The sequence below is a fragment of the Drosophila obscura genome, unplaced genomic scaffold, assembly GCF_018151105.1.
Source record: "Drosophila obscura isolate BZ-5 IFL unplaced genomic scaffold, ASM1815110v1 contig_1, whole genome shotgun sequence".
NCBI lineage: Eukaryota > Metazoa > Arthropoda > Insecta > Diptera > Drosophilidae > Drosophila > Drosophila obscura.
This window is the reverse complement of record NW_024542679.1, coordinates 8,725,595-8,746,667: the sequence shown is the minus strand read 5'-3', so window position 1 is coordinate 8,746,667 and position 21,073 is coordinate 8,725,595. Positions and strand designations below refer to the sequence as shown.

Below are 21,073 nucleotides of genomic sequence, written 5' to 3'. Positions count from 1 at the left end.
GTTATACCAATAAGAACAACGATGGATTATGGATGTGGATAAACCAACCCCCACCCACCCCCACCCGATGTTATACATAGTACTCTACCTTGACATGTTACATGTGTGACTTACGACTGTTGGTTCGTTAACAATAATAATAACAATATTATACATGTGCAAACCAAATATTCCAATACATCTAGTAGATAAACCACAAAACAGAAACCCAAATCGTAGTAATCAAAATTAGTGTTAAACGATATTGTTACAAGGAAATCAAAAACAAACCATCAAATATTAATATTTGGAATAGCCTGTACACACACACACACATTATATACATACATACATATATATACATATATATATATATATATTTTAGTATACAAAATTATATTGAATAAACTTTCAGAGACTGAAAATCCATTAGTTTCCCTAGCAGCAAACGGTAAAACGGTAAGTTCCACAAACACTTCAATTATTTATAGTTTTTCTTTTATTGAAATTTAAAAATTGTAATCTTTCATTGTCTCGTTTTTGTATTGTTTTTGTTTTTGTTTCATTGGTATATAATATAGTTCTAAAATCTAGATTTGCAAATTCAAAGTTTAAGACGTTTAAACTGCATTTTCCAAAAATACAATTTGCCTTTCGATTTTTATTTTTATTTAAAGTAGCAGCAGATTTGTTTAGCCACAAAACGATTCGATTCGCGTGTTTCCGTTGTGTGTAAATTAGAAGACATATTTAATTATACATTAGAGAGAAAACGTACATATTAAAAATAATGGAATGTTCGTTTTTACATGTATGTATGTAGTATGTATGCATATTCGCCATACGCGTCTTCATACTATCAAAAATTGGCTGGTTTCGGTAAACTTAAAATACAAGTTTTAAACTTAATTTCGCAAACAGAAATGTGTTCATAAAATTAACTAAAAAAAATGGACGGTTTTCTGACTATTGAGTGTGTTCCAACAGTGAGAGTGTGAGGTGTAAGGGTAAGTGTGGGGTGCCGTCAAAACAACCAAAAGAATAAAACATAAATAACCAGCTACAAAACCAAATACAAATCAACTACAAAGCTGGCAGTGCGTGGAAAAGTCTCAATCCATTTGTTGTTGAGCCTTATCCGCGTATTCCTTTGATTCCTTTCATTACGTTTTTTAAATCGTTTTTTGTTTTTTTGTTTTTTTGTTTTTTGTTTTTGGTGAGTCTTCTGCTTGTCTAAGGCGATTTGTAAAATGATTTGTGTGTATTCTTGCGACTGGATTATATGAAGATCTCTGTTCGCTTTCTGACTTGGTGGCCAGTGGTCGAGTGGAGGACTGCGTCATCGGGATCGTCGGCACCATCGGCTCCATGATCCTCGTGCGTCAAATAGTCGCCCTTGTGGCGGTGCAGATACCGGCCGATCAAGAAGAACATGAGTATCAGCAACAGGAACAGAATCACGAGCAGACCTATCAATTAATGCAAGGTAAAGCCATGAGTCCGCTGCTAATCACTCGATGGAAATTCATGCACTTACATGCCAGCAGCACAGAGTTCACCTCGTTGTAGGCCTTGCGCAGCTTTTCCTCATCAACCAGCGGTGGTGGTCGCGTCTCGATTTCGATGGGCGGGTGCGTCACAGGCTCAACGCCGCAAAAGTCTTCGGTCAGTTGTGCTATAACGAACAAGGTGGGTAATCTGTGCATTTTCTGGGTTCAATTCAAACTACTTACTGCCCATGGACCGGACGTTTTTCGGTGGATTCTGCTGGAACATCAGCTTGAGCGGATAAATGTCATCGAACTGGACGCGGGAGACACAGCCGACGAAGCCATCGGTCATGGACTCGTTCTTGCCAATGTACATGTACTGAATGTTATTGAACTGAGCATCGGCCGAGGCCTTGATGTCGAAGTGATACTCCACGGGCTCGTAGTTGTCCACCTGCAGCACCACTGTGGATCCGCTATTCTTGCGCATGAAGCGCATGTCGTGGTACTGGCCCAGCCCAAAGTGCTTCTTGGGGAAGATGATCTCCTGCCGCTCAAAGCCAAAGTCAAAGACGCAGCGCAAGTGACCTGCAAGGGGATGGGATGGGCGAGAGGAACATGATTTCTGCTTACGCCAATGAAGTTGCATCTACACACCGGAATTGGAAATCTGTATGGTTAAATATTCGCCAGTCAAATTTGATGAGAATCCCAGCAGGAAGCCCTTCGGAATGGTCGTTGTGAAGCCAACGCGAATGTTCTCCGCAATGCTGGAGCGGAAGGAGCCCTCGAACTCGTACCGAATGATCGAGCTGGAACGCAGATTGACACCAATCTCTGCAATAAAAATAACTCCAATTAAATACGATTAAATAACAGCCTGCTAGAATCACCCACCATCTGCGCAAATGGGTCCCTTGAAGGCGCTCCAACGGCAGTCGCAGCTGTAGCCATCGTAGCGCTCGATGCAGGTGCCATTGTTGAGGCAGGGACTCGACTCACAGCGACCCACGCAGCCAGCGTGGATGCCGTACAGACCCCGCTTGGAGTGCTCCTTGAGGTCCACCATCTTTCCGTTGAGCAGCAGGGCGCGTATGCAGCCCACATACCCATCGCGATACTCTGTGGTGGCTCCTATGACCAGATCGGAGGTCAGATGGAGGGCGCGCACTGGGCCCGGCGGCTCACGAACCTCCGCCTTTATGGAGCCGTCCACCACCAGGCGAGCCTCCTTTCTGTTGCGCTCCACACTCACCGTGTGCCAGTTGTTGTCGTTCAGGTGATAGCTTGTGCCGACATTCACACCGAGTGGCCCGCTGCCCGCCTGGTACTGAAACTGCAGCTTATTGCCGCCGATCAGGCTCAGTTTGATGTAGTCCGTGGGACCAGTGGCGTGGAAGAGAACCGAGTTCTCTTGCGTGGTGCGGAACTCGAGATAAATGTCGCCAGAGTGGCCCATGTCGAAGGGTGGCAGGTTAATGGAGGCATCGGCAATGCGGAAGGTCACCACATTGCTGAACAGATCATCGCCCTCGCAACGCAGGGGTCCGAGCGTATAGCGGCCCTGTTTCTCGTCCAGCGGTGTGCCCGTGTCGCCGAACTTCACCGCCCGCACGGGCAGAAATTCCTTCTCACGGATATCGCCGCCATCCTCCATCCACTCGAGCGAATTGGAGTCACAGTTGCACCACTTGGTGGGGTCATGGCACTTGCCCAGTATGCCGCATTCGCACTTACGCGACCCAGGCAGCGCGCCAGCCCAGTAGTCCATGGGTTGATTGTGGCGCGAGAGCCACCACGAGAACGGACGGAAGTTTCCAGACTCAGCTGTGTTTGCGAAGGGGCGAGGGACACCATAAATCAGCATCAATTATCACGATACACAGCAAGGCAGATACTTACAGGGCGAATTGAAGAGTCGCGAGGAACGGCAGGAGTAGCTCAGACGCTGCCAGCAGCTGTGAGAGCGATTCAGCAGGGCCTCGATCTGCAATAGATTGGCATCGTACATAATGGATTGCTCGAAGGAGCCCGGCTCCTGGAAGCCATCCACTGTGGTGGTGTGCTCTTGGCTGTGGCTTAGCGTGGTGATGACGCGACCATCCGCTGCAAAAAAAAAACAAACAAACACACAAAAGCCCATCCAGCAATATAGCAAACTGTGAGTCAACTGTCTGATATTCCACTTACAATAGAACTCGCAGGTGACGGGGAAGGGCTCCAGCGGACCACTGCCATCCACATCGAGATTGAGGTTCACCCGCTGCTGCACATGCTGCACATTCTTGAGGGCCAGACAGGACAATGGATTGTTGGCTGAAAAGGGAAGATTGATAGAATGAGAATGAATTTCACTCTACAGCTGCAGTCTCCATGCCACTTACAGGTATGACAAACGGCGCCCGCGTAGCCCGTGTGGGCGCAGTCGCAGAAGAACTCCCTGGAATTCTGGTGGCACACACCCTTGTGCTGGCACGGATTCGGGTTGCAGCGATCGATCATTTGGCAGGCATCGACTATCACTTCGTCGCCGCAGCAAACCTCCTCGCCCTGCACCCAGTCCTGGGGCAGTTTGTAGTTGCCATCCACCGAGATGAGCCGCATACAGCCCACAAAGCCGTTCTTTTCCTTCCCACCCGCTATGTAGTACAGCGCTCCAGTGGCTATCTGCAGTTTCTTGGTCGTGGTCATCGGCCGCTGGTCAATGTTCAAAATGAGACGATTGCGCTCGATGGAGAGCACAAAGGAGTGCCACTTGCCATCATTGAACTGTTCGTCGTAGTTGTCCAGGATGATGCGGGGCCTGTCCTTGGCCATCAGATCGATCTTGACCTTGCCGAACTCGAGGAACACCTTGATGTAGCCCCCAGAGTAGAAGTCGTGGTGCAGCATGACGCCGCTCTCCTCGTACGTGCGGAAGTAGAACGAAACGTTGAGACGCTGCGAGTTCTCGTAGCCCTTGAGCCGCACAAAGGATCCGCGCGTGGTGAAGGTCACCGGATAGATAGGCGGCGAGGGGCACGCGAAAATGGTGTTCACCTTGTGGTACAGATAGGCCTCGCCCAGCTCGTAGCTGTCCTTCATGCCCCGAATGAAGTTCGTCGAGTTGAAGTAAATGTTCTCGAAGCACCCAGAGAAGTTCTGGTTGACGATGAGGCCCTCCTGGACATTGGGCACGCCGCCCAGATACAGCTCCCGGTTGAGATTCAGGCGACTGAACTCGCCCTTAATGCGGCCGCGCACTATGACGCGGTCCACAGAGAAGATGATGTCCCGCTGGTTGCGCGAGATCACGACATCATGCCACACATTGTCGTCCAGCAGGCTGCCCACCGACAGAGAGGTCATCAGGCCCGATCCCAGGTCCAGGTTCAGCACCATTTTGTTGTCCTTCAGCTGCAGGCCGTAGTAGTCGCCCTGGGTGCCGCGCGAGTACATCATCACGCCGTTGGCGAAGGCCGTCTTGAAGCGGAATCGAATTGACTCGCGCGTCGAGGCAATGGGCTCGCGGCGCAGATCGTAGCGCACCAGACCAGTGCCATTGAAGTACAGATTCTCCGAGACTGTAATCGAATGGTGGAATGTTGAATGGGATTGTTTCAGTTCGTTCAAAGAGCAGCACTTACTGTAGTCGCAACCGTAGAGCTCCGTGCGCATGGAAATGCGATCGTGCCAGCGCGTGGGATTTATCCTCACCCACTGGGCAATGATGGGCACCTCGAAGACGTTGTAGTGTATGGAATTGCCATCGGAATTGCCCTTGAACATCTGTTTTGTTGCATGGAGAACACATATTAATTCGAGAGTAAGTCTACATTTTAGAGTAAATCTCTACCGTCAACCGCTAAACCTTTGACCTTTGCTGATGGTTAGTTAATTGTTTAGTTAAGCCTAGGATTAGTCACCGTACCTGCGGCTCGCTTGTGGGATTCACATACGATCGCCAGAACTCGCCATCGTCCGAGTACTGGACAATGTACTCCGTCACAAACTCATCCGTGTGCATGCGTCCCATGGTGGCGATCTTGCGCACCATGCTCACCTCTCCCAGATCGAGTGTTAGAAAGTGGTTATAGGTATTCTCAACTGGCGTCCAAGCGGCGTTCCCTGTACCAGCATTAGGTGCACGTTAGTTGCAGTGTGTGTATTAAGAGTGAGGAGAATAGTGTGCTACATTACATGCCACAAAAACATAACCAAAACCATACAAAAAATAAAATCAAGCACAAAAGCAAACACAAATGTTAATGGATAGTAAATACAACAATCCGCTCGAGGAGTTTCCCTCAGTCACCAGTTACCAGTTACCAACCACCATTCCATTATCGGATTAGAGAGACATTCATTTTTTGTTAGAGAGACAGAGAGCGAGACAAAGGTGCGGACTCTGGGGGGGGCTTACCTTTACATTGCCGCCCGGCTCTTTATAGTCGGCAAATTCTAGATCGGTTATGCCATAGCTTATGGTGTACTCTGTCACGAACTCATTGCTATGAGGACGTCCTTGCAGGGCTATGTGCGTGACATTGCGCACATTGCCCAAGTCAATGATCAAGCGCTGATCAAAGTCCGAGTTCTTGGCCGACCACGAGGTGCCAGCTTCAGTTCATGGATTGAGTAGCGGGTAGCAATAAATGATAAACGAAACGATAAAATTAAAAACGAAAACGAAAACAAATCAAAATCCACTTAAAGTATACAACAAATGGGACAACGAAGAGTTTAAAACGGTCTGCATATTCCCATTAATAAACCATAATTTACGGGGCGAGACCGATTGACAGCTGCAAGTGGCTGCCCCCTGCAACCCAAAAGGTCCTTCAAATCAGCCGTAGGAGTGCAAGGGTTCAACCCCTGCCAAAAATGGATTTTTGTAATCCTTGGAGGGTTGAGTTTGGTGCCAACACTAAATGGGCACGACGTTTGCACATATAATGGGCAAGCATAAACAATTGCAGCAGCAGCAGCAGTCGGAGTCGGAGTCGGATGGCTCTTTGTTTTAATTGCGAACCGCGCGCCAAATGCTGCGGAGCAGGTGTGACCAAATAGTGTGAGAACGTAGCGGACTGCACAGAGAGGGAGATTCGATACCCATTCCCATTCCCAATCCCATTCTTAGAGTTCTCCGGTCAATGCCGCCGCATGAAAGTTTCGCTCGTTTCAGTGCTGGCAACCGCGGCAGTCACTCTTCGCTTCCATCATCGATAAAACTTTGAAAGGCAATCCGGGAATGCCAAAAATAAACGAGCTACCCTTGCCGTGTCCTGTTTGGCGCATAAATTTACCCACCAAAACGAACGAACGAACGAACGAACGAACGTTGTCTGGCCCCTGTCTGAGGCCCATTACGGGTTCCCGAATTTGGGTTTATTGCCTGTTAGGCACATTTCCGGCTTGCTTTTTCTTCTATTTTGTTATTCCAGTGTCAGGCAAACAAACTGAGTAACTGTGAAGCGCTGCGGGTGCGAAGGGGAGGGGAGGGGAGGCAACATGACAACACAATAATTGCCCAACAGCAGAGATTATAGGATACATATTTCAGAACATAGATCTAGATTTATTCTACAGATAACAACAAATCAGCTCAGCTCAGCTCAGTTAGCGATCGCTCTTGTGGGGCTTCAGCAGCGCCTCCTTGCAGTAGGCCACCACGCTGCTGTCCAGCTCGGCAGCGTCTGCACTCTTCGCAATCAGCTCATCGAAGCGGAGCATCTCGAACCTGCCGTGATTCTGGGGCAGGCAGTTGCGGAATGCGATGGCAGCACAGTACTTCTCCTCCAGCAGGTGCTCCTCAAAGTGCCAGTTGTCCATCGGCCTGTCGTTGCAGCGCAGCGTGGTGCCAATCAGCGGGGAGACGGCCTCCACCAGCGAATGGGTGGTGTCCACAGAGAAGCTGATCTTCTCCAGCTCCACTGTGATGCCTACCCCGAGCTCCTTGACGTAGGCCTCCTTCAGGCACCAGTGGCGCATAAATGCCTTCAGTTGGGCGGGTTCATTGTGCTGCGGTCGGCCGATATAGCTCCACTCTTGGGCCGAAAACTTGCCCTTCATGAGTCGAAAGAAGTCCGACAGGGACTTGCCACCTGCATACTCGATCTTCATGACATCTGTTCCAATGCCAAAGTCAGCCGCCTCACTCCCCGCGGTGTCGTTGTCGTTGTCTTTGTCGTTGTCGGTGTCAGTGTCCGCCGCTGCCGCCGCCGCACTGGTGGTGATACCAGCCAGCAACACCAGCCGGCCCTGGTGCGAGACATTGAAGCTGAGTATTGGCGACAGTGACCCGCTCTGCCCTCGCACCCAGTAGGGCTTGCCGCGCACATCGCGCGCAAATTGCACTTGATGGTAGGCCGTGGCCGTGCACACGCTCACATATTTACGCATTAATAGCCGACCAATTAGCGAGGACAGAAAGTCATCGATGAAGTGGAACTTCATCAGGCGGGTGCGCTCCTCGGGCTGTATCGCAGCCACCGCCTGCGTCAGCTGCGGCAGCGTGGGCGTCCATGCGCCCAGATCGAAGGCCCAGCGGGTGCAAACGTGCCTGCTCATCGGGATGGCAGTTTAGTGTGGGATAAGTCAATTGTATTACAGAACTATCTAATTGATTGTACACTCATTCTGGGCGTTTTCAAGGCGTTTTGCAACAAAAAAAAACTTTTCGCTTGATCTGATTCTTCTTCTTGGCAGTGAGACAGTATGCCCGCAGTGGGAAAGCGGCAATATACCAGTTTATAGACTATTTTAAAAAATACACTATAAAAATACTGTAAGCTGAACAGGTGAGGGAGGGGGCGTGGGTCTATGGAGGGTCTATTTGAAAATAATCAACGGAACAGCCTAATAAAAATAAATTTCAACGCTAACTAAAGCATACAAAATCAATCAAACGAAATGAAAGTAAAGTAAATAAATAATTAAATAATTCTGGAGCGAAACTTACCATTCAAGTGCGCCTTGTCTGGCCCCCGCTCCCCGAGCGATGAAGTGGCCGTCAGCACGGCTCTGTCCATGAGCGGCTGATTGCACTCATAGTCGGAGAAGTAGTCGGTGAACGCATCTGAAAGTGGAGACGAGACTCTCTATTATTATATACTCTTTCGCTTGACCCAGAATACATTGTGTTTGGTTGGAACTGTCAAAGGCGCAAATTAAATTGAGATGCGAACAATATGTTTGGACAGCGGCCAAGAATTTCAAGTACTTTATTTCGGGCTGGTCCCTGGCTGCTTTTTATGGACATCATAAATAAGGCCACAGGAATAATAAACAACTGGAGGGCGAATATTCATTGATATATAGCCATGCAAGGAACGCAGATTCTTGTCTCTTATTTGTACCACAATATTGTGCGGCAAGAGACGGACGACACCCTCTTTCGGATGCAGATGCATGTTGCAAAGTGTCCACTTAGACGGTGGAACAAGTGAAGAAGGCAGACGGAAATCCTAGCACACCACACACACATCAGACAGGACAGCTTTGTTTTGTTGCAACAGCAAAAGCAACCAACCCCCAAGCAGCGGATGGGTGCAGCTCCTAGGTAAACAAGGCCAGGACGTGGCAAAACAACCCTTACAAGGGCCAACAAGCCATCCATCCATCCATCCATCCATCCAGAGTTCATGTACACTTTAAGCTGACTTTGAGCCGTGGAAATCCACAATGATTAGCTATCAGAACGGGGACACGCACGACAATTCCCGCCCGCCCCGACTAAATAATCAATATGGGGGGCAGTGCCACTCCCTTGAACTACTTCTCTTGTCCTTCTTGAAGTATTTTTATGGATGGACATTCCCCGAATGGTCTTACATAATTGCCTTGCCAAATGTGTGGTTTTTTTATGGAGAAAATCTAATCCCAATAAAATTTTAAATCTTGCTAATGTTCTCAATGAAATAAATATGACGCGACCGATGGGGAAAAGCAATTTCCGCCGATCTAGAAACGTGGAGTGCGAATGATGGGGCGGCGGACAGGCGAAGCACAGAAATAACTTATCAACGCTTTGGCCGGGACGGGGGATGTCTATCCGGCTGGTTGTCTGCGCCTCAAATTGGGGCGCGGGCGTAGAGGAAATTGGCAACTAATTGCGAGAAAAATTGTTTATTTTTAGTCATAAAAATGTTTGCAAATGAACTCTCGAGTTGTTGTTTATTTGTAAGCGCAACAGCTCTATTAGCCAGGAGAAAGAGTGTTTCCAGACCCCAATAATTCTATAATAATCCGCTCTGTTGACATATGGTGCGATGCCCCCACGCCAGCAGCACGTGCACAACACGAGAGGCAGACAGGAAGCAGGCAGCGTCATCAGTCGCATGCGCAATGAAACACCGGAAGATGGGGCCTTGCAGGGATGCGGCATTCTTCATTCAACCAAAGGACCGACCGACCGGCAATTCCCAATTGTTCCCGTGGCTTCATGCACCCGATAAGAAAGAGAATTTTTAGTGCGGCTCCAACGAAAGCGAGTTGTTGCTAGTCGGCGGTTTTGTTGTGATCGTTTCGATCTCCCTCTCACGCTCACGCACGCTCGCTCTCTCTCTCTCTCGCGATCGAAAGAGCGAGTTGAAAAGCAAAGCACACAGTAAAAGAAAAATGGAAATGACGAAGAGCGAGTCTTCAGCTTTGGGGAACACGCCCAAATTTTGGCTTACAAACAATTGGTGTTTTTATGCAACTTTCAGGGCGTTTTTTTCAATAAAATTCTACAAAACGAACGCACATTCATTCATAATTTACGATTAAACACTGGACTCTTACCTGCTTGCACAGCTCGCAGGCTGCTGTTGGCCAGCAGGAGGAGGCATAGGCACAACGGAATCGAAAAGAACGACGCTTCTGTGGAGGACTTGGGCTGCCTCATTCTGGCTTTGTGGTGGTAAATCACGGCAACCGATTTATAAACACATTTATATCCGTATTCCGCGCAATGCTTCACGAATTTACTGCAGCCAAATGCACTTGCGTCCAGTGGGGCTGGGCACTGAAAACGCGTCCGCGATGTCAGCTTCTACACCAACAATTTCTTGCAACGTTGTCTTTTATATGTTCACAATTTAACTTTCAATGAGACTGTTGCTCTGCGGCTCCTACAACTCACGCCCTCTTTGAGAAGGTGCTTCGTTTGAATTAGAAATAATTAACGCTGCGGGGATGACACACGAACACGTCCCTCTCGCTGCACAGTCGAAATAAGTGTGGTGTATCTGGAAATGGCTAAAATCCTCGCTAGAAAATGGGACATAAAGAAAATACCAGAATTGCGATTGTATTTAATCGGTGTTTATTAATGGCACAGAATTAAGAACTTCATTACACTTCAGGATTTTCACTCTTAAATCGTGCGTCACACGAAAGCTTTAACATTTTTTTTCGCATATTAGGTCGTATATTTCGCATATTTCGCTAAAAGGAGTATATAAAAACAATAGTATTTTCCGTGTTTGAAATAGAGGGCTGGCTAAGTGGGCTAAGTATTTACGGTATATTTTCAAAATGTACCTTGTCATTTCGGTATATTTCTAAGAGTCGGTCACGCTGCTGCTCTTTCTTTTCGCCAAATTTTTGTTGGCGTGTTGACAAAAAACCGTGCTTTCTTGTGGATTTTGTGTAGAACCTCAGAATATATAATGTCGAAATACGGTGGTGAGGAGTTTTCCAACAACGGGGTAAGTTCAGGAACTTGGCGCGACAACTAAGCAGCGAAATGATTAGTTTTGCCTGTGGCGACAACATAACCCAACTTTTGTCCCAGTTACTAATGTAAAATGCATTGATTGATGAAATTTGTTAATTTGCAGGACTTTTATGATGATTTCGCCCATACCGGCGATCCCGCTCTGGACATGGAGTACGAGCGCAACTACTACGCCAGCCGCATGCCAGAGAATGTCAAGTACTTCTTGATGAACTTCTGCGCGGCCGTTAAGGAGGGAAATCTCTATGACATACAAAACATGTACGAGAACACATTTCCGCAGATTAGCGACCATCACTTTGACAAATCGTCTTGGCCAGAGGAGCAGGAGGTCGGGGCACTGGTGGAGAGCGACAAGGTGTTCATGATTCTGTACAAGGAGTTGTACTACCGTCACATCCATGCCCGGATTCCTGGTGGCCCTAAGCTGGATCAGCGCATCAACTCGTTCTTCAACTATTGCGACTTCTTCAATCTAATCATTTCGGCGCCGAACCCCGTTATGCTGGAACTGCCCGACATTTGGCTGTGGGAGCTCGTTGACGAGTTTGTGTATCAGTTCCAGAACTTTGCCCAATACCGGTAAGAGATGTCCCTGACTTTTCCCAGCTACGTGCATCCCGATCATACATGTGAATAAATGTCAATTGCAGTGCCCGGCTTACGGACAAGTCCCAGGAGGAGATTCAGCAGCTGTGCGTGAACCACAGCAATGTGTGGAGCATTCTGTGCATTTTGAACGTCTTGCACTCTCTGGTGGATATCTCCAACATTAAGAAGCAGCTGGAGGCGATTTCGGGCGGTGTTGATCCGAATACTGTGTCCGGAGACTTTGGCAAGCTCGCCTTCTACAAGATGCTGGGCTACTTCTCGCTGGTCGGCCTGCTGCGCGTGCACTCCCTGCTGGGTGACTACTACCAGGCCATCAAGGTGCTGGAGCCCATTGAGATCCACAAGAAATCTGCCTACTCGCACATACCAGCCTGTCAGATATCGACATCGTACTACGTCGGATTTGCCTACATGATGATGCGCCGCTATGCCGATGCCATACGCACCTTCTCCGACATCCTGCTGTACATCCAGCGCACCAAGCAGCTGTACAGCACGCGCTCCTATCAGAACGATCAGATCAACAAGCAGGCCGAGCAGATGTACCACTTGCTGGCCATCTGCCTGGTGCTGCATCCGCAGTGCATCGACGAGTCCATTCAGCAGGTGCTGCGTGAGAAGAACTACCACGACGCCATGTTCAAGATGCAGTGTGGCGATCTGGAGGTCTTCAAGTCTTTCTTCGTGTTTGCTTGCCCACGCTTTGTCAGCCCCTGCCCCCCGGCAGCCGATGCGCCCATGGAGGACTACGTAAAGGATCCCATGGAGCATCAATTGCTGGTGTTCATGGATGAGGTGCGCCAGCAGAAGGATCTGCCCACCACGCGCTCGTATCTGAAGCTCTACACGACATTGCCACTGGCCAAGCTGGCCTCCTTCATCGACCCCAATGCCAACGACGACGATGTGTCCAAGCTCTTGATCCGCCTGCTCTGCTTCAAGCACAAGATGCGTAATTTGGTATGGAGCAAGGGGCCCAGTGGCCTGGAGGGCTCATTCAAGTCCGGCTCTGAGGTAAGTTTGTCAAATGATCGATCAGTTTGCTTCGAGAAATGTGCTCATTCGCTCCTCGTTACAGCTCGACTTCTACATTGACGACGACATGATTCACATAGCCGACACCAAGGTCTCCCATCGCTATGGCGACTTCTTTGTGCGCAAAATCCTCAAGTTCAACGACCTGAATCGCAAACTGAAGAACATCAACATTTAAACCCTAATAGTTCACGATATATTTAATATTCCAAACTGGACCGCTTCGCTCTGATGATACCAATAAAAATATGCCTGCGAATATCCACATTCGCAGGAAAGGGTCCTCCAAACTAACGTGTTTACAATCGGTACTTAAGAGTACATTAAGGGGTATATTAGATTCAGTGTAGATGCATTTAACAGCCAGATCAGCATCGGCATCTCTCGTGACTAGTGTGAGCAAAAAATTTAGAGATGAGCGGTCTGCTCTGCCCGTCTTAACACAGTGCCGGCACATGGTGCGGGTGCTAGTCGAGCAATATTTGGACTGGTTGAATGTCGGATTAGGGCTTTAACATTTGACTTTATTTTTAGTTTTTAACAATACGTTATTTTATAAAATTTGTATGTATGACTATAAGGAAATTCAAAAAATCTACACGTATTACGTACTCTGAGTTTGCCACAACTCCACGTACATTGGACATTGGTGTGCACATAGCATTATAGCATAGCATTCAGCGACCATCAGCAGAAGCCTGTATTCGTATTCGTTTTCGTTTCTTAGGGCAATGGGAATGTGCGTGTTTATTGTATAACATCTCAAATTTCTCTCTTGCTAATTTCTTTGGTAAATCAACGTACTAAGCATTTAGTGAGAGTTAAATAATTATAATTTTGGGGAGTGTGGTGGGGGTTGGGATGGCTACAAGCGTTTTCACACATTTACACACAGTTTAAAAATTCAACTTAGGATTAAGATACACTCTTTATACACCGTACTAGGTTTGCCCTTGTGCTAAGCGGACTCTGCCGGCTGGAGGCTGTGCTTTTGCTTACAACTAACATTAAAATCAAACAATTTACAAATTACGGATCGCTTGTTTGTGGGGGATCGCGGGGACACGGACACACTCCTTCACAGGGCGTGCTGATTGACATCGATCAAATAGATGTCTTTGTGATTCTGTAGGACAAAGTCGACAAATGCATTGATGGGTGCGATTTCCTCCAGGGAGGTGCTGGTGCTGCGGGACCACAAGAAGTTGGGGCCGAATACGATGGCCAGATTGGACGAGGTCATCTTGTTGAGATCCTCGCAGTCCATCACACGCACAAGGAACTCGACAATGTACTTGAAAAGCTCATAGTTCTCTTCGGGCAGTTTTTCGCGTATCAGTTGGGTAACATTGCGGGAGCGCTCCTCCTTGGGCCATTCCAGGAACTTGGTCACATCCTCGTACAGTTCGAATGTGAGCAGCGGCTCTGAGAGATCGCGCAAGAAACTTTTCAGCAGGCCTGCAATCACATGAACATTCACACTCTTCAGGTCCACGTCCTCGCCGCGATTGACGCGCTCCTTGAGGGCCATGATCTCGGCATGGTTGCCCGATCGCCTGAAGATCCCCTCCGTATCAATCACGCCCGTAATCGACAGAGAGTCCACGCACTTGCGCACTATCGGGGGTATGGAGTTGAGGCAGGGACTGTTCACAACAATATACTTCAGGGGCACCCCAAATTGCATCGTCGGCGCCATTTTGTGCTGCTGCTGCCTGGATGCATTTACGCTGCTTGTTAGATGAGATGCGGGTGCGCCTGCGGCTGACTTGCGGCTGGGGTTCAGCTTGTCGTCAAAGTCGCAAATGTTATCGGGCAGCTTCAGCTTGTTCAGGCCGAGAGCCTGGCGCAGCTCATCCAGGCTGGAGATGTACACTAGCTTCTTGCGGAACTTGTCGCTGATGAAGGGGCTGAAGAAGTTCCAGATGACCCGAATGAACCACGTAGGATGCACCACATACAGAGTTTTTAGGTTTTTACGAAAGTTTCGATCCAGCTCCTTGTACGAGTTCCACAGGAACTGCGCCGACGGTTTGTTGTCCTCCTTAAGCCCTTGGTGGAAATAAACGAGTATGTAGTCGTTCTCCACAAATGGTTCGATCTCTTTGATGATTTGACTGGCGGAATGGAGAATGATAAGAGAATGATGCTTCGTTGCTGATAAGCTGTTCAGATGGCACCTGATGTTGCACACACATACCGCACGAAACCCTCCAGCTGCGACTTCTCGGGAAACCGCGATGCGTAAATGCCAAAGACGTGGCGACCCTGCTTGTCGGTGCCTAGAAAGTCGCATTTGTTTTTGGGTGCTTGAAACTGCTCCGACTGCTCCCTCAGTTGATCTTCATAATCGTCCTCCAGGGGATTCACATCCTCCTCGGGCTCAAGATCTGGATCTGCAGACGAGAATCGAGGGAGTCATTCAAGATACCATTCATGGAATGGCCCACACTCACCATCGGCCAGCACAAAGTCACCGACCATAACATCTTCTAGGAAGGTAGGGATAAATCAATTGTTCAATTAGCAGCTGTTACTTAACCACAAATTTGGGACACTGAAACGCTTACTCTCTAGAGGAGCCGGGCTCAGGAGCTCTGTGTCGTCGAACTCTAGCTTCGGCTCGAAGTCGTGCAGATCCGAGAGACTGGGCTGTGGCTCGTCCGAGTTCTCAACGATCGAATTGATGGCAGGACCTTGTGGGTGCGAGAGAAGGCGTTTATTAATCTCGTAGGTTTCCGTTGCAGTGGACAGATATTCCAAGAACGTAGTCTTACAAGTAGTAATGCTTTTCACTTTTCACTTAAGTATTTTGACGGCCTGAGGCAACAAGTTTAGTTCGGATTGAGTTTGAGTAAGTGAATAGACATGGATCAGATCAGAGAAATTTGTAATTGATGAGTTACATTCGTACATAACTTGGGATTCGTGGGATTAGTAAGTATGGGGGTTCTTCCAACAGTCGCCTGTTGTACATATTTTTTATTGTTTTTGGTTATGTTAGGGAACAGAGACAGCCACAGAGAATTATGTATTGTACGTAGAGAAAACTAAGGCTACACATACACGCAGACAAACCTCAAACAAACATTGGCAACAAACACAGCTAGCGACAAAACGTACAAAACACAGGATTCATAATATGTAGAGTAGTACGGGCAATAGTATATGCAGTATATGTAGGTATGTACAGGTACAGTAAGTGAGATTTTACAGCTTCAAATGGGGGTTAGTAGCACAACTTGATACCAAAAACAAAGAAGGGTGGGCAGGCGGGGACGGGTTGGCATTAAATTAGTTTAATTGTTAGTTGGATCTTAAACGGGGGCCCCCCCCCTTGGCTACGGTTACATTAATGGAAACACAAAACAAGCGGCGCCACGCCACGAAACAATTCCCAAGCTTTAAATTACAGATTACAGATCTTTTGACCTTTTGGGGATTATTGTTTCACAGCGAATTAATTGGCTAAGCGGCTAAGCTAAGCAGAAAACAGAAATGAAAGATTGAAATTCGAAATCCGCAACTACACATATCGAAACGGAAGCGCTCTTACCTGGTAATCTCGATGTGAAATGCGAATGGGTGTTGTCCATTGTGGGACAGACAGGTGTACAGAGTGTGGATTATCGATGCGATGCGATGCAATGACGCAGGACGTATCTCAGTCGCGCTATCGAATTGGCATGTAGCAAATACAGTACAGCTGGAATATAGTGAGAATAAATTAGCCATAATCGGTCGTGGGCCAACTGTCGCTTCAAGCGCTTCAAGCTGTGTGCTGTACATATAGTAGGAGTCGTCTATCGGTGACGTCACACCAAGCTATGTAGTTTCTTGACTGTCGCCGCGCCATAGTGCCTTGCGCTGATTCACATTCATTCATTCATTCATTGCCAACGAGCGATGGATTGCCATCGAACGGCAATGGATTGTTTCTTGCTCTTTTATATGGACACGAATAGAGTTTAAGGCGAAGTGGTGGGGATTGGCAGGCAGTGGGGCGGGACTATGGGGGCCAAAACGCCTACGCCCCACCGCATAGTATACATACAGTGCTGGCGAAAATTAAAGGCAGGGCGAGGGTCTTTTACGAAAGATAACACAGACAACGAAGCGAAGCGAAACTTGGGACTTTAAATTTCAACGAATTAAATCGTGGTATTTAATGCACTTTTTCCAGCGTCTGTGCTTTTGATCCGCTCCTGTGCTTATGTACATACATACAGGGAATATGCAGAGTCTTCCTTAACACATACTCGTGCAATGGCCAGACTAATATAAGGAATAAAATGCCAACGAACTGCGCACTTGTGTTTTGTCACCACTTAACAATATTTACTTCTTGCCGTATGTACTTTTTATCAGCAACTCGGAGACGACTGCTTGGGCGGTGGACTATAGTATATCATCAATGCTGCCTATCTGTATGCCAATGCGAAAACGTACGTCTTTCGTTTAATACACAGCACTTTGCTCCTGAACAGTATCAGTTAGAGGCGCTTGCAAATTACCTTTTATCAATAGCAAAAAAAAAGATATTGTTAATTTTTTATTGCAAGACGTTGTCAGTGTGACTGACTCTCAGGAATATACCGAAATATACCTTCTTATGTTAAAAATACCTTTAAAAAAATCGAACTTAGCCCACTTAACCCCCCTTTATTTAAACGGTTGAACAACTTGAGTAAAAGTACTTTTTGTAACTTCTTCTTGAAGATCAATCCTACCATCCTCATAATTTACAAAAAACAACTACGATATCTTTTACCTGAGCCGCGCTAAAATGTTTCGAGTTTCGTAATATTACTAGCAAATTAGCACTCTCAGCCCTGAATTACTTTGAGGACTCTTCTTACGTGATTGTTTATAAAAAGTCAATAAAAAATAAAAGCTATAACGTTACGTAGCTAAACTCTTCATCAAAGCATGCCCCTGCAATGCTTAAACTTCATAAAAAGAACATTCCAGTTCCTTCCAAATGAGATACAATCAGTTCTCTCAAAAAAAAGTTCTCTAATATTAAAATATTTGCTCAATGCCGTATCCAAGGTCCGTGTCCGATCCGGAATCTTCTAACGAATACGATTCGGAAGAAGAACGGCTTGTTGAGGCGTTCAAAAGCAAAAACTTCAAATCAGACTCGTAAGTACAGCTATGCCAGCCTCCAAAAGCAACTCCCCGACTTCTATCAACCGCAGTTCTATCATGATCTGTCCGAGTAAGGGAAAGGTCACTGCCCATGGCATTGTGAGCACTCCCTGTGACACGTACATTGGAGAACGCAATCTTAAGGCAGTCCTTGTGCTGCCTGATTTGAAGGAGCGAACATCCATGTCGTCCATGGAGGGTCTGTACGAACTATCACAGAGGCTAGCAGTGACATCACCCAGGCTATTGTCACGAAAGGTTGTGGAAGACCCAAAGGAAACTCTCGCTCAGGCACAGGATACAGAAGGGAGCACAGGCCAAGAGAACGATCAGCAGCATGAAGAGGTCGAACGCCAGGAGATGATCCAAAAACCAGAGGTTATAGCCCACAATTTGACTCTCAAACAGCGTCAACGAGTTCCACCAGGGAAGGTTTTCACTCGGCTACCGATTTACGCCAGCTGTTCCTCAATCCTACACCGAAATAAGAAGCGCAACAAGAAGAAGAGCAGGAAGAACATTTCTAAGGCTAATTTCGACGCTTATATAAGCCGTAAACTCAAGAACCATTTAGGCAACCATCCCGCCACCACAGAAGTACGGGCAAATAAGAAAGAAATTAAATTTCTGAACAAGCTTGGTAAGGATCGATCACTTTTTGTAGGATTGGTGCCAGGAACTCTATTCGATTCGTTTTATCTACTGCAGTGCAATCCGATACCTTCAAAGTGATCCTGCTCCTGGTCCTGATCTGCGTGCTATTCATAATGTTCTACGACATAGAGAACTCGGTGGAAGATGCGTACTTTTCAGCTTCCTGAAAGTGCTTATTTGAATAGTTTTTTATCAAAAGTTTATTGTTTAGTTATTCCAGTTTTGCAGACTACACATTTTACACAACATTTTTCCCTTCGTACCCTTCTACCAACCCAAAAAATAGGAGTTCTTCAAATTAGCCGATTAGCCAAGAAAATGTATTCATCAATCGAATAAAATTATATTTTAAGTTCTGAGAGTCCTGGCTAACTAGTAATAATAAACCGAATATCAAAATCAACAAAAACGAACGTTAGTTGACCAGTGTGGTATTTAATAGGGGTATATTTCATTAATTTTTTTTGCTTGGTATATTACGGTATTCTTCTGAACGTCAAATGGTATATTTGATTGACAAATCCGCGGTCACACAGCAGCCAGTTCCAATTTATTAAATTTACTTTAAAATCATTAAAATGGTCGGTTGGAGCCGTTTGCTGTCGCCAGCGGCACAATTCGCCAACTACCGCGCGGTTCTCCAAGCGCCGGCTTGCCGAAATGGTGAGTGAACAGCTTAGATCAGTCGGTTTGCAGCTGTAAACACATTATTCCACATTACGCAACCAGAACTACAGAGATCTCCCCTGCCTTTGTAGCGCTGCAGCAACAACTGCGCCGGATGGGTGGCGACCATGGACACCACCACATGACAGTAAAGCCATCGCGCTTCCAATGGGACAAGTTCAAAGATCTGATGCACTTTTACGTAATGCTTGGCGTTGTGCCGATCACAGCGTTGGTGATCTACTCGAACATCTTCGTCGGGCCCGCTCAGTTGGCCGAGATTCCCGAGGGTTACGTGCCCAAGCACTGGGAGTACGAGAAGGTAGGACACAGTAACAGTCACAGCATTGCCGTTGCAGCCGCTAATGGACGCCTTTCTCTATTCTATTCCCAACAGCACCCAATCTCCCGCTTTATTTCCCGGTACATTTTCAGCTCGCAACAGCAGGAATACGAGAAGGCCCTGCACAACTTGTTTGAGGAAAACGAGAAGGCTCAAATCCGGTAATATATGCTTTTGACAACCAGCTCCTGTTCTATCTTGACTGGGGACTTGCATTTTCAGGAAACTCGAGGAACAGGTTCGTCGCAAGATGTCAGAGCGAAATGATTACCAGTCGTACTACTATCGCCCGACGGTAGCCAAGTATCACAGAATATCCAAGGAGGCTGCTGACGAGCTGGAAGCTCTGCGGGGCGATTAAGCGAGCTCTTGGATGGCTCTATCCACAGTTGGTCGGCCGTCAAGTAAATGAAATGTATAGGCCTCAAGTTGGGGAAATAAAGTGTTGAATTTGCAACATCATCTAATAATAAAAAACAGTACAATAGTTGAATAAATACTTAAGACTTGGTCAAGTCGAGTGCGTATCGATTTAGCCCCACGCCTGATTCTTGCAATAGTAGAGCACCAGCTTGCCATTTGTCCCGTGGCAGTCGTACAGGTTTTTGATTATCTGGTCTGGAGCAGGTGCAAACGTCTGATTGACATACAGGAACTGCAAAATACAGGCAATGGTTTGTTTTTAGCAAGAAATTAAATGTTTATTGCTGGCTGTGTACGCACAATTTGCTCCGTGGCGTCCAGCTTAAGGTATTTGTGTATAAACTTTTGTATCCAGCTGACTGTCTTGTTGGGGTCCACGGTCCAGGTACGCTTCTTAATGATGGGCACATTTCCTGTAGCGTTCAGCAGAACACAGACTGACACAAAATTGATAAGAACAATTAAACAAAGTAAAGTGGGTACGGCGGTGTTTTCTTACTCTTTGCAGCATCTTTGTCGGTGGCGTTGGTAGTTGATAAGCTTGCCTGGTTCTCCTCCGCGTCAGCCATTTGTCTGGAATGTTGTTAACACTTTGTTTTTTTTTTGGCAAAATTGCAGAATATTTATATTAATATATATATACAACGAGACTTAACCCACTTAACACCCCTCTATTTAAAAAGTTGATCACCCTTTGTTAAACCGCGGAAAATAATACTTTTTGTAAAGGCTCCTAGTAGCACCATTCTCCTCTTTACATACAAAACAAAAATAACCACCGATATCTTTCACCTATAATGCGTAAAATATGTTAAAGTTACATATATTTCGTAGCAATATTAAATACCCCCCAGGTCGACAAAGGGTTAACGTTCTATTTTATTAATTGAAATCGTATTCCATGATTTTGATATTCGGTTTTATATTACTAGCTAGTTGGTCCTTTCAGCCCTAAACAAATAATTTTATCCGATAGATACATAAATTTTCTACAAGACTGGCAAGTTTTCAGAACTCATT

At 46.7% G+C, this 21,073-nt stretch overlaps 7 protein-coding genes across 11 annotated transcripts; 3 read left to right on the top strand and 4 right to left on the bottom strand.

Annotated features, from left to right (window-relative positions):
* Positions 1-525: 525 nt before the first annotated feature.
* LOC111070458 (neurexin-4) lies at positions 526-10,662 on the bottom strand. 2 transcript variants are annotated; one of them, XM_022361000.2, is made up of 12 exons: positions 10,233-10,662; positions 8,410-8,526; positions 5,872-6,068; positions 5,096-5,237; positions 3,854-5,032; positions 3,660-3,785; positions 3,372-3,575; positions 2,367-3,296; positions 2,127-2,306; positions 1,713-2,057; positions 1,517-1,654; positions 526-1,448 (listed from the first exon to the last, which is right to left on the bottom strand). In XM_022361000.2, exons 1-12 carry the CDS (start codon positions 10,333-10,335, stop codon positions 1,258-1,260), a joined length of 3,852 nt encoding a protein of 1,283 aa, XP_022216692.1. In that variant the 5' UTR covers positions 10,336-10,662; the 3' UTR covers positions 526-1,257. The 2 variants fall into 2 exon arrangements, with proteins under 2 accessions (XP_022216692.1, XP_022216693.1); XM_022361001.2 differs by lacking the exon at positions 5,872-6,068 and adding an exon at positions 5,380-5,576.
* LOC111070459 (L-aminoadipate-semialdehyde dehydrogenase-phosphopantetheinyl transferase) lies at positions 6,975-8,175 on the bottom strand. Its single transcript, XM_022361002.2, has one exon. It carries the CDS (start codon positions 8,016-8,018, stop codon positions 7,068-7,070), a length of 951 nt encoding a protein of 316 aa, XP_022216694.2. The 5' UTR covers positions 8,019-8,175; the 3' UTR covers positions 6,975-7,067.
* A 352-nt stretch (positions 10,663-11,014) lies between the features above and the next one.
* LOC111070489 (eukaryotic translation initiation factor 3 subunit L) lies at positions 11,015-13,106 on the top strand. Its single transcript, XM_022361076.2, has 4 exons — positions 11,015-11,140; positions 11,273-11,751; positions 11,823-12,795; positions 12,860-13,106. The coding sequence occupies exons 1-4, from the start codon at positions 11,102-11,104 to the stop codon at positions 12,992-12,994; spliced, it is 1,626 nt and encodes a 541-aa protein (XP_022216768.1). The 5' UTR covers positions 11,015-11,101; the 3' UTR covers positions 12,995-13,106.
* A 423-nt stretch (positions 13,107-13,529) lies between these two features.
* Positions 13,530-17,405, bottom strand: LOC111070490 (rho GTPase-activating protein 68F). Of its 4 annotated transcripts, XM_022361080.2 has the most exons (7): positions 17,331-17,405; positions 16,373-16,522; positions 15,594-15,636; positions 15,387-15,512; positions 15,273-15,308; positions 15,017-15,212; positions 13,530-14,933 (listed from the first exon to the last, which is right to left on the bottom strand). In XM_022361080.2, the coding sequence occupies exons 5-7, from the start codon at positions 15,298-15,300 to the stop codon at positions 13,895-13,897; spliced, it is 1,263 nt and encodes a 420-aa protein (XP_022216772.1). In that variant the 5' UTR covers positions 15,301-15,308; positions 15,387-15,512; positions 15,594-15,636; positions 16,373-16,522; positions 17,331-17,405; the 3' UTR covers positions 13,530-13,894. The 4 variants fall into 4 exon arrangements, with proteins under 4 accessions (XP_022216772.1, XP_022216769.1, XP_022216770.1 ...); XM_022361077.2 differs by lacking the exon at positions 15,594-15,636; XM_022361078.2 differs by lacking the exons at positions 15,594-15,636; positions 17,331-17,405 and adding an exon at positions 17,159-17,221.
* Positions 17,406-17,763: 358 nt separating this feature from the next.
* On the top strand, positions 17,764-18,980 carry LOC111070526. The gene is made up of 3 exons (XM_022361135.2): positions 17,764-17,961; positions 18,018-18,607; positions 18,676-18,980. The coding sequence occupies exons 1-3, from the start codon at positions 17,855-17,857 to the stop codon at positions 18,786-18,788; spliced, it is 810 nt and encodes a 269-aa protein (XP_022216827.1). The 5' UTR covers positions 17,764-17,854; the 3' UTR covers positions 18,789-18,980.
* A 148-nt stretch (positions 18,981-19,128) lies between these two features.
* Positions 19,129-20,192, top strand: LOC111070527 (NADH dehydrogenase [ubiquinone] 1 beta subcomplex subunit 5, mitochondrial). Its single transcript, XM_022361136.2, has 4 exons — positions 19,129-19,284; positions 19,380-19,609; positions 19,685-19,791; positions 19,853-20,192. The coding sequence occupies exons 1-4, from the start codon at positions 19,200-19,202 to the stop codon at positions 19,989-19,991; spliced, it is 561 nt and encodes a 186-aa protein (XP_022216828.1). The 5' UTR covers positions 19,129-19,199; the 3' UTR covers positions 19,992-20,192.
* LOC111070528 (autophagy protein 12-like) lies at positions 20,061-20,677 on the bottom strand. The gene is made up of 3 exons (XM_022361137.2): positions 20,553-20,677; positions 20,354-20,490; positions 20,061-20,285 (listed from the first exon to the last, which is right to left on the bottom strand). The coding sequence occupies exons 1-3, from the start codon at positions 20,620-20,622 to the stop codon at positions 20,163-20,165; spliced, it is 330 nt and encodes a 109-aa protein (XP_022216829.1). The 5' UTR covers positions 20,623-20,677; the 3' UTR covers positions 20,061-20,162.
* Positions 20,678-21,073: the final 396 nt, after the last annotated feature.